General features: G+C 38.5%; 1 protein-coding gene across 4 annotated transcripts in view; it reads right to left on the bottom strand.

Annotated features, from left to right (window-relative positions):
• LOC111866646 (cytoplasmic protein NCK1) overlaps positions 1 to 9,752 on the bottom strand; it is a 16,254-nt gene extending 6,502 nt beyond the window's left edge. The window contains exons 1-5 of one of the 4 annotated variants that reach the window (XM_023855792.2): positions 9,449 to 9,752; positions 6,781 to 6,941; positions 3,600 to 3,807; positions 2,324 to 2,477; positions 879 to 1,232 (exon numbers count right to left, since the gene is read on the bottom strand). In XM_023855792.2, the coding sequence (XP_023711560.1) occupies positions 879 to 1,232; positions 2,324 to 2,477; positions 3,600 to 3,807; positions 6,781 to 6,883 (819 nt within the window). In that variant the 5' untranslated portion in view covers positions 6,884 to 6,941; positions 9,449 to 9,752. Of the gene's footprint in view, positions 1 to 878; positions 1,233 to 2,323; positions 2,478 to 3,599; positions 3,808 to 6,780; positions 6,942 to 9,312; positions 9,405 to 9,448 lie in introns of those variants that run through there. The other 3 variants (XM_023855794.2, XM_023855793.2, XM_023855795.2) reach the window with 3 other exon arrangements.
• Between the last annotated feature and the right edge of the window lie 956 nt (positions 9,753 to 10,708).

Raw genomic sequence — 10,708 nt, 5'->3', positions numbered from 1 at the left:
AAAAAAAAAGGGCCAAAGAAAAGATACACAATATTGGTGTGGTGAATGCTTCAAGGTGTCACCTGCTTCCATTGCCGAGATACCGGGCGCTCATATTATAAGGCAAGGTTATAAAACCATCTTTTAAGATCATTTTAGTGAAAGTTTGATGCTTCAAGGCCTACCTTACACTGCTCAAATTCTAAACCAACTGCTTCCATTGCCGAGATACCGGGCGCTCATATTATAAGGTACGGTTATAAAACCACCTTTTAAGATAATTTTAGTGAAAGTTTCATGTTTCTATCTCATATAATTTAAGAACAATGATGAATAAATCATTTTCGAGCAAAATTTAAATGGACGGCTGAATATATTACCGCCGGAGACACGGCAGCGGAATTTAAATGACCGCGCGAAAGGGTTAACAAAAACAAATTTGAAGTCTGGGAAAATTTTACTTCATGGACATCTATTTGTAAAACAAAAATTATGAAAACTGGTGATGACATGACTGACAACACAGTTTGATTCAACATGGAATGATTCTTCCATCGTCATATTTCAATGCCGTATATTAACCTTAGCCTGACAAGCCCTTCAGATGTTTCATGTAACTCTTTTATACTTCCTTCTTCATCATTCTTCATCTCTGATGCCAAACAGATTACATCCTAGATAATCAAAACTGATCATGAACACTTGGTGGAAATGAACAAGGCTGGTACGGCATACAGAGTTAAAAATGTAAGCAGAAGTAAAATCTGTATTAACAAAACACTGACCAAGTCCATATTTCTAATAATTCAGAAAAAAAAATTTTAGAAGAGAAAATCAGAAACATAAATATGAAGGAAATGAAACATACGAAGGCCCACTCCAGCTGAAGATATACTCACCTGTAGGTAGTTGCGTGGGACTAATCCAACTTGGCCCTGCCCATTACGAGCCTTGTACCATTCAGGATCTGCAGGTGGCCGGTCCAGTATCTCTAGGCGGTCACCCTTCTCAAATGCAAGCTCCTGATCATTATTGGAGGAGAAGGAATAGAGTGCTACAACAATGTCCAATACATTCTCTGCCATGGCATAGGTATGCAGTGTATCATCACTATCGCCCTCCTCCTGTGTGTAGTTGCTTGGAAACCAGCCAGTCGCTGTGTTGCTCTGTCCCCGCCACCACCCATCGTTACTCTTCTCCAGGATCAGGATACGGGTACCTTTCACCAGTGACAGTTCATCTGCTTGTTGAGCCTGTGGACATAAATATCTGATTGACAAATGTATGACAGAAAATGCAGAAAAGATTTTAACTGGAAAGCCCAGCAGATAAAGGTCACTTCAGAGACTGAAGCATAATAGAAGGACAATCCTACAATGAACATTGAAGATTGGATTGTGGGCTGAACTGGATAAGATGGGTTCTAATGGCAGGCTTTTATGATGATGATGAATCTAAAGATTTAATACAAACTACTGACTACTTGAGGACTCTATATGGTAATAAGCTGTGTGAGGATGACAGCATCCCATGGCAACCTAGGAAGTAGACTACAGAACCATGGCTCAAAGGCTGTGAAAATGAGATGTATCAATATTACGATGTATCAACCCACTGCAATGCCCACAACACATGTGGCCAACAATACAGGAATAGTGTTTTCTGTGGTCTGTGCATGGAATGTTGCCATGCATTGCGCACTAGGTACGTTCACACATGCACGGTTACATCACACAACAGATGAAGGAGCGGTGCAGGCAGATGTTTTCTGTAGGTCCATGCCGAGACCACTACTAGGCAACAGCCAGCACATCAGAGGACTGGCTGAGTAGTAATCATGTGACATGGGTTTCCTGTGATGCCTAGTGTGTGCTGCATCTACTTAAGTCAGCCAAATTCCGAAGCTGTAGCAGCACATTGGAGGAGTACAGAAGATTAAAAGAAGTCAGGCTGTGAAGACTTAACATGTGCTGCAGTACAGTGATGTCTAGAGCTTGCAGGTTATAGTTCCTGTGTTAAAATCCATTGCCAGGAAATGGACAGTGAAAACACTGTAAAGGAATAGCCATTTTTGAAAACTTTTACGAACATTAGTGACAGCACACTGAGAAGATCTAAGTCCGGAGTTCTTTGTAGTGTGAAAATCAGTAACAGTGTTATACTTATTTGTAGTTATGACCTGTAAGTGGTCAATAAATCCAATTACCAATACAAAATCTGTCTATAGTTACTAATACACCTAACAATATGAGCATGAAACTTGTTCTTCACAGTTCACAAAGACGATCATTTTAGATTTACACCACAAAACAAAAAGAAAGATGAAGTTCAGTAGCTGCAGCACCTGATAGTTATACTTGACAACTGCAGTCCCAATGGCTTCTGCAGGGTCTGCGGGCAGCCGGCGTCCCATTGTTGGAGACTCAATTGCTCTGGAGGGAGAGTTGCTGGAAGGGAGTGTCTTTGAGCCAGAACCCTTCTTCACTTTCTTCTTGATACTGGAAGACGTGAATAATGTCAGTAACTTGAGGCTAAGTGTCAGAACCGTCTATGTCTTGTGTAACATTCCTCTCACTTAAGCTCATTTCCAATCAACCTCTTTCAGTTACAGGAGTTATAGGGGCATATGTATGAGAATGATCACACCTACCTCAGGGTGCTATATCATATTTTTCCTGCAGGTACAGGGAAAAATCGCCATATTCCCTCTAGCAACCAAATCATGGCAGTATGACTGATATACTGGCTGCCAAGAAAATGCCACTATCAAAATATACAATAATTAACTTCAGTTCTGGTTTGATGTGTTAATAACGGTAAACTTCCACTATAATTAACAATTTTCAACTACTACCCAGGAGCATCTACATTCAATAGATTAGCAACACTCCTCACATCCACACAGGGCAGGGAGCCAAGAACAACGAATCACCAAAAAAGCTTAAAATCAGTAGCTTTAAACTAATTAATCAATCAAACCAAGAAACTTCACTCAGGATAGACAGATCCTTCTCATCTAAGGTTTAAATGAGGCACTTACAGTAAGTCACAAATATCATTACTCAGTTATGATAGAGCAGAACCTCTTTAGTGGACATCACACAACATAAAACATTGCACAGATATGAAGTAAACTAATCTGGAATAAGAGAAATTGACCCAATCTGTCAAATAAATCCAAATTTGTTGGAAAAAGACATCAACATAGAAGAAGAAGTATATTTTTTAACTTTGCTGACATATCTTCATGCATGGTAATAAATCAATTCCAGACTTCTGATTATGGTGTATTATTCTTGGGATTAATGAAATTCTAGACTTTATCCATCGTTTAGAATTCTGAAAGAACTCATTTCAGAAACTGAACTGCTTTTAGGTTATTCAGTAACTGAGATTAGCTTTTTGTTAACAGATCCAAATGAGTGGGTTCCTTCCACATTTTCACCCACAGACAGAAACAGATCCAGTTTCCAAAATGCTGTCTTTTTTTTTCTTCTCAGGATTCTACATTCTGAAAAAAGTCCAGAAACTCAATATTCTTGAAGGCTGCTAAATGTTACACTGGTTAACACTAAGAATAACATAAGCAACTGTGATCACTCAATCACTTCATATGCTACCTGTCAAACAGGGAAGGCTTCTCCTTCTTGACATAATTGCTGGGCACATAGCCTGCCTGGTTGCGGGCATTCTGCACACGCCACCAATGTTTTGAGTCGTCCAGCAAGAGGTAGCGTTCATTCTTACGAAGGTCTAGCTCCTGTGCACCCTGAGCTGCATAGTCATACTTGGCAACCACATAACACACGTCTTCTTGGCTGGTTTTGCCTGCCAACATAAGAGTGCTCATGAATGAACTGCATCATCTTAAGGTTCTAATGACCTACATAACTCATATACACATAGACTGTTTGTGTTCTAGCCAAATGAGAAACAATAAAAGCAATAATTTCAAAATTTTACTTCTTGAGCACTACAAAATTAAAATTAAAATTCACAAAACAAAATTCTTTTACAAGAATGATGGTGATTATGATAACTACAAAGTAAAGTAGTTCCTGTTCCTTGTGTGTAAGCATCAGGCCATGAAGTCATATAGGGGGTATGTAGGTAAATTTCAAAAGACTACTGACCTCCTTAAACAAACACAACAATATGGCTTCAGAGAGAAGAAAGAGCAACACAGACCTTCATAGAAGATATCCAGAAAGCATTACATAATAAGCTGCTCATTATGGGCATATTTTTAGATTTAACTAAGGCCTTTGATTGGGCTGTGCCATAGCTCAAGTGATTAGTTGCTGGCTTCCCATGGCGGCGGCCTGGGTTCGATCCCAGGTCTAGTCAAGTGAGATTTGTGGTGGACAAAGTGGTGCTGGGGCAGATTTTCTCCAAGTACTTCAGTTTCCCCTGCCACTCTTCATTCCACCAATTGCTCCACTATCACCACCTATCATCTGGGACTGGTACAATAGGCTAGAAGTGGCCGCAGTACAAGGGACTTAGTCCCACAACACTAGCATTATAAAAGAAAAGGCTTTGACGTAATAAATCATAAATTACTGCTTGCCAAACTGGAGCTGTATGGACTTAGAGGGAAAATACACTCATGGATGAATTCATATCTTACTGGTAGAACTCAATTTGTGGAAGTACAGCATTTAGATGAAAAGACTGCAAATATAAAGCTGTTTGCTTCATCTTGTAAACAAATAAAATATGGCATACCTCAGGGTTCTATTTTTGGACCCTTTCTGTTCTTGTTGTTTACAAACGATTTGCCCCAAGCTGTTGAAGAAGCTAAGGTGGTGTTATTTGCGGATGACACAAATATAGCACTGAGAAAAACCTTCCATTTTTAAAAGAAAAATCAGTAAAAGTCACGAAACAATTAGGAAACTGGTTCCTAACAAATAATCTTATAATAAATACTGAAAAGACTAAAGCAATACTATTTTAGGGAAGAGGATCTAGTTTAACACATGAACCCATTCTGTGTCTAAAAAATAAAGAAATAACTTATCAAATTTAAATGTTTTTGGTATTTATATCACCGATAACTTAAGATGGGCCATTCATATACAGTACATTTGTCATAAATTAAGCAACGCTCTTTATTTGATTAAATCCATAAGAGACTCATAACAAGATTTACACAACTCATTATTCCAACATTCACAAGTATAACACTAAGGAAAACCGGATCTGTATGTACAATCATGCAACCCTGTTCGTTGCAAATTTTTGTGTAATTAACATGGGAATTAAAATGCATAACAGCTTGCTCATGAATTAAAAGGAATGGAAAATTTTAAAGTTCTTAAAAATAAATTAAAAAGTTATTTATTACAGAACTGTTTTTATTCTCTGCATGAGTTTTTTAGTAACAATAATGGATGGTAGTTTGGTGGCTCGGGTTGGTTCTGATGTGGTGTGGATGTATGTAGATGGTGTAAGTGTATGTGTCACTTTATATTGGACTGTTGGGGGGTTGTCATCCTCGGTTGCTAGTTTCAGCATGGGGACATTGAGCCTAAGATAATTGTATTGTTCTTGGTCTTGTGTATCATTTTGTACAGTTTTAGCAGTTGTTAACTTGCAATGTTTTAGATGGTTTAAACTGACTTGTCCAATTGTACTTGAGCAACAGTTTATGGATGTAGATAAATTATGAACTATGAATTATGAAATACTGAGATTACTTCTGGGATGCAATGCCATGGGGTCTGGAAGTACCAATGGATCAAAAAGTGTATCCTCCAGACCGCACAGCATCACATCCTACAAGATAACAATTTTAATTCAAGCTGGAAGGTCGCGGGTTCAAGTCCAGATGAGTTCATTGGATTTCTTTCAATTGACCTAATCCTTCCAGCCACACTATGGCCCTGGGGTTCACTCAGAATCTTAATAGAAATGAGTACCAGGAATTAACTAAATAATTTTCCTGGGGAGTAAAGCGCAGCCAGTGAATAAGGCTGACAACCTTACCATCATCTTTGAGCCGAGTGTCTAGATAATGTGGGACCCTCAATGTCTCACAACCCTATGGGCCTTCACGGCTTGGTACGGGGACAGCTTTACTTTACTTTTTACAATAAAAGGTATCTTCAAGGTCAAAATAAAGTACAGAAAAATAAAGCCAGCCTTCTGCCAGAGCTCCATATAAAGAGGACACAACTCCTTGCATTCTCAGTTATCTGGACATTATGAGGATAGTATGCAAAAATAATAATGTCAAAAGGGCAGATAACAAACTGAAAACACGTGAACACAGGTGCTTCTGAACCTAAGCACCTCAAAAATAACCACCATACACAATGATCTACCAGAAACTTGTATTTGGGAGGTGCTCAGTTCGAATCTTGATTGGGACAACACCTATTGTGCCCGAGATATTCTGTGGTTTTACACAGTCCCTCCAGGCAAATGCTGGGGATGTACCTTAATTATGCCATGGCCAGTCCCTTCCAAATCTTTTTCAATCCATCCTATCATCTGATGCTACATTCTTAATACTGTCATCAAATAACTTGTGGAAAAGGAATAACAAAATTCAAGCACAGCGGCTATTATTTTGAGACATTTCCAAGCATTTCAGCTCTATGCAGGAAAATCAGTACCTACAATAACCAAGCCTGACTATTCTCTCTTGAATGATTCTGAACCCAGCTTCTATTTTTCGATTACTCGTATGGAACTGCCCAAGAATCTGTATCTCCATCCCTTATTCTTACGTTCAAACAAATGCATACATCAGAACAATGTGTCACAACTAAAGGGGGGCTTAGCAAGCCATACCATGCCGCATTGCTGCCATGTGGTGAAGTGGAGGGCGAATGTTGCTCTTGGATTGCCAACTTCCTGGGTCTCGATGGGATCTCGCATCCAACATTTCTCCCATGCCCTGTGTGTGCTATGAGCAAGCAGAAGTCACCTGACACGGCCCATCACAATCAACACTACAAACAAACAAACAACACCAACATGCTGCTGGTGGTCACAGCAGAAACATTTGTAGCATGCCACGGGGATAAGCTCTGCCGTGAGGCAGAGTATTACACGGAAAAATAGTGGTCCAGGATAAGAGATGGGTGGTGCATGTTAACATCATGAAACAGTCCATGAGCAGGGACCTACATTTCTCTTCCATTTAAAACTGTGCCTGATGACAGCACAAAATATCCTTCACATGAACATTTCATCAAGACAGGCAACAAAGTTTGGTGAACTTCTATGTAAAGGTGGAGACATTCATGGATAATAGACAACTTAATTCTTTGGGAAACTTGTTATGATGTAACATATGTATTATAACTAGCAGCAAATGCCAAATGGACAAAGTTCCAGAAATGCGTACGCTGTACTATAATTCAAGGAGGCTCACAGAACATTTTAGTGTGTACCAAGTTTAACTGGAAACTACAGTGTGACAGAAGGGGAGTTTCTGCTGTGTCAACATCAGATAACACAACTAAACACATATATGTCACATGCAGGGTACTCACCCAGTTCAGTCTCAACAACATCAAGGTCTAGTAATGAGTACTGTTCTTGCTTTTCTCATCTAAATTATATGCCTGTCCATACGTCTATTACTAGGCATAAGGCAGTTTTGTCTGGTGTAGAAGAATGAGGAATCAAAGAATGTTACAACTGTGGTTTTCTCTATGATAAGAATCTGATATCTGCCAGGAAAATGAAAAGTTTCTCACAAAATACACCAGCACCAAGTAACATCACAATAATGAGCAGCTCAATTCTGTATGTTGTAAAATGCACCACATCTTGCTCACAAGACAAATGCTGGCATGATGTAAAAGAAACCAGAACACTGCATTTTGTTTGGTTCCAATGAGAAACTTTCAGCTTTCAGGCCACGTATCAAAAGTAGTACCAGAGAAGTTTTTACATTTCCACTGTCAGTTAGTTATTTAAGACAAATTAATTTATCGATTCATATTTCTTTGTAGCACAAGATCACATTTTTTAAAGGTGTTAAGACGAATGTCACAGGAACATAATGGCCTGACACTGCTTTGAAGAGACATAAGAAAACCACAGGACAGTCACCTACACAATATACTGATGATATTTCAACAAGAGAACATTTTTTTTAGTTAACCTGGATTTCAAAGGAATCAAAGTTGTACTAAGAAATCTACAAAGGAAACGCGGTATTTGACCACTTTATCCAGTTTCTGTTTAGAAATAAAGGGAATGGCAAATGCTACTCAAATACTATTGTCCTTTCTGTGCACGATTCAGCTTTATGCCATGCTTAATGCAAACGTGAATCAATACGGAAGGAGTAACACAAAGTCAGAGATATACCATATGAACACCAAAAATGTAATACAAGTGAGGATTAAACTGATCTCCTTTTCATCACATACAATTTGTCCACAACATACAATGTAATTATATCAGCCTCCCTTTTTGTGTTTTTCAAAATACAGACATGATGCTGTATCAACTTCCACACACATATATAATAAAGACACAAAAGTAAAGTTATCCCTGTGCTTAAACACCAGGCCATGTACAGCCCTAGGGAAACGCATTCATAGCCATAGAACTAAATGGAGGTGTGAGATATAAATCATGCCACCATGTGAAAAGGTTCCTTGTACCCTTGGATATGAAGGTGGATGGGCCCCAGAGCTGGTCTGGATCCAGTGACAGAAACTAAAATTTCTGCCCCTACAGGCAATCCAATCCATATCTGTCACTTGATTGAGCCATCCCAGCTTCAATACTTTTAAAATGCCACTGGCAATATTGCAACTATAAACTTGTTCAATTATCAGTCCAGACACTCTCAGGCAATACTGTTCCTCTTAGTAAACATTTGCTAAGCGAGCTCAGAGGAGTTGGAGGAATAGAGTAAGTCTTTGTGCAATATTTCAGCATAATGTAAAATTCTGGAATTCAAATTTATAAGTAAGTACCTACACTACTATTACCTATTTAAAGCACACTTATAAAATCTTGTGACATGAAAAAATATATATCTACAGCTATCACTAAAGCCAAGCAGTTAGTGGGTTAACGGTTTTCCCCCATGCTGCGTTCATGCGACTTCTGGATCATAAACTCATATTACGATACTTCAAGTCTAGTGCTATAAATAAATCAGTGTAAATCTTAACCTCTAGATACAACTCAAAGTACTACAAGTCTCCAGAGCTTAACAGCTAATATTGTGCTTGTACTCCAATTATAAAACAAATACGATCAAGACCAGCAAACTCAGCATATTAAATAACCGTTCACATTTTGCAACAGAAGTAATAAACCAAATAAATAATATGCATTTCTTGCGATGCTTACGACTTTGTAATACAACTGCACAAATCCAACAATAAACTACAAATACATTTGCTATTCAATATTTACATCTCAGTAACAACATATAATAACTGGTGCATTTAATGGCAGTACTAAGCATACAATCTGATAGTCTTACCAATTTTCAGGCTTGACATATTCCCTGGCGAGTCATAGATACGATAGATACAGACGTTCTTCTTCCGAGCTACCTCTCCCTCCCTCAGCAGGGATCATGGACTACGGACCCTACGGACTTTGAACGCTTCTGAAATTTACAAGACTTACGACTTGAATACTACATGAAATATTCGTAGGAGGTTTGTAGAAAGCGCTTGAAGTGACAGCTTATAAGAACTAAATTTGTGAATATTAAATATTACTTCTTCCAACTGACATAGCATAATACAAAATATAACTAGCAAAATTACGTGCGTACTCTGTTCTTAATTATTACCACAGATAAACAATCATGTAATAATCACATCACAACAACCACTGATATCACGGAGTGAAAATAAAATAAGCGTAACAGTAACTTTGTCGGTGATATTCCGTGATCACAGATTTATTTTCGCGAATTTGCAGGGACTCCCGACATTGCATCTATAAACTAATGGAAATCGGTTCCTTTCATTATGGATAAGTTAAGAGAGCGATTTCCCAGCAATTGAATTCAATAGTGTACTCCGTGTACTCTGTTACATGGTCCGCATTTCAGTGAGTAATATTGATGGCAAAGGACCATAAACAGTACGCATACATAAGACCCTCCGCAAATTAGACAAGAAACGAAACAACCGTCATAATGTAGTATCACAATGCAATTAACAAACGCAGGGACGTTTCAGGGAACGCGTATCAACGTCTTGGTTGTGATGGTTATCTCCGGCCACGACGGTATACATTGATACCCATGATACCTAAAAGCAGAAACCGGATAATATAGTAACGGATGTATGTGCACCATTGAAAATCATTCAAGTCTCGTGAAACGCATCATTCTTAATTCTATCGCCGCATTTGTTCACATGTGTATGTCCCCTTTTAGATTGCGAAAGAGTGTTTAGACCACGTGTGCTTCTTCTTTATGGGATTTAAGCCGCTTACACGTGTTCCATTTACAGAGAGTAAAGACAAATTCATTCATGGACTCCCTAAATCCCTCTTTCTTCGAGGGCCGGAATACTTATTTCGGTATTCAATAGTGATTCTGTGAACATGATTTCTCCACTCCTGGTATGTTATAATGCCATTTTGTCATCTAATTACCTAAAATCAATTCATTGTATCCTCACTTCCTTGTCAATGTCTTAGCTTTACTCCCTTTAACCTACATTTAGGTCCCATTTGTGCTACTTCAGTACTCGTTTTTGTCCTTGGCTATATAGGTCTAACA

The sequence above is a fragment of the Cryptotermes secundus genome, unplaced genomic scaffold (genome assembly GCF_002891405.2).
Source record: "Cryptotermes secundus unplaced genomic scaffold, Csec_1.0 scaffold1755, whole genome shotgun sequence".
Classification (NCBI taxonomy): Eukaryota; Metazoa; Arthropoda; class Insecta; order Blattodea; family Kalotermitidae; genus Cryptotermes; species Cryptotermes secundus.
This window is presented reverse-complemented; position numbering and strand designations above follow the sequence as displayed.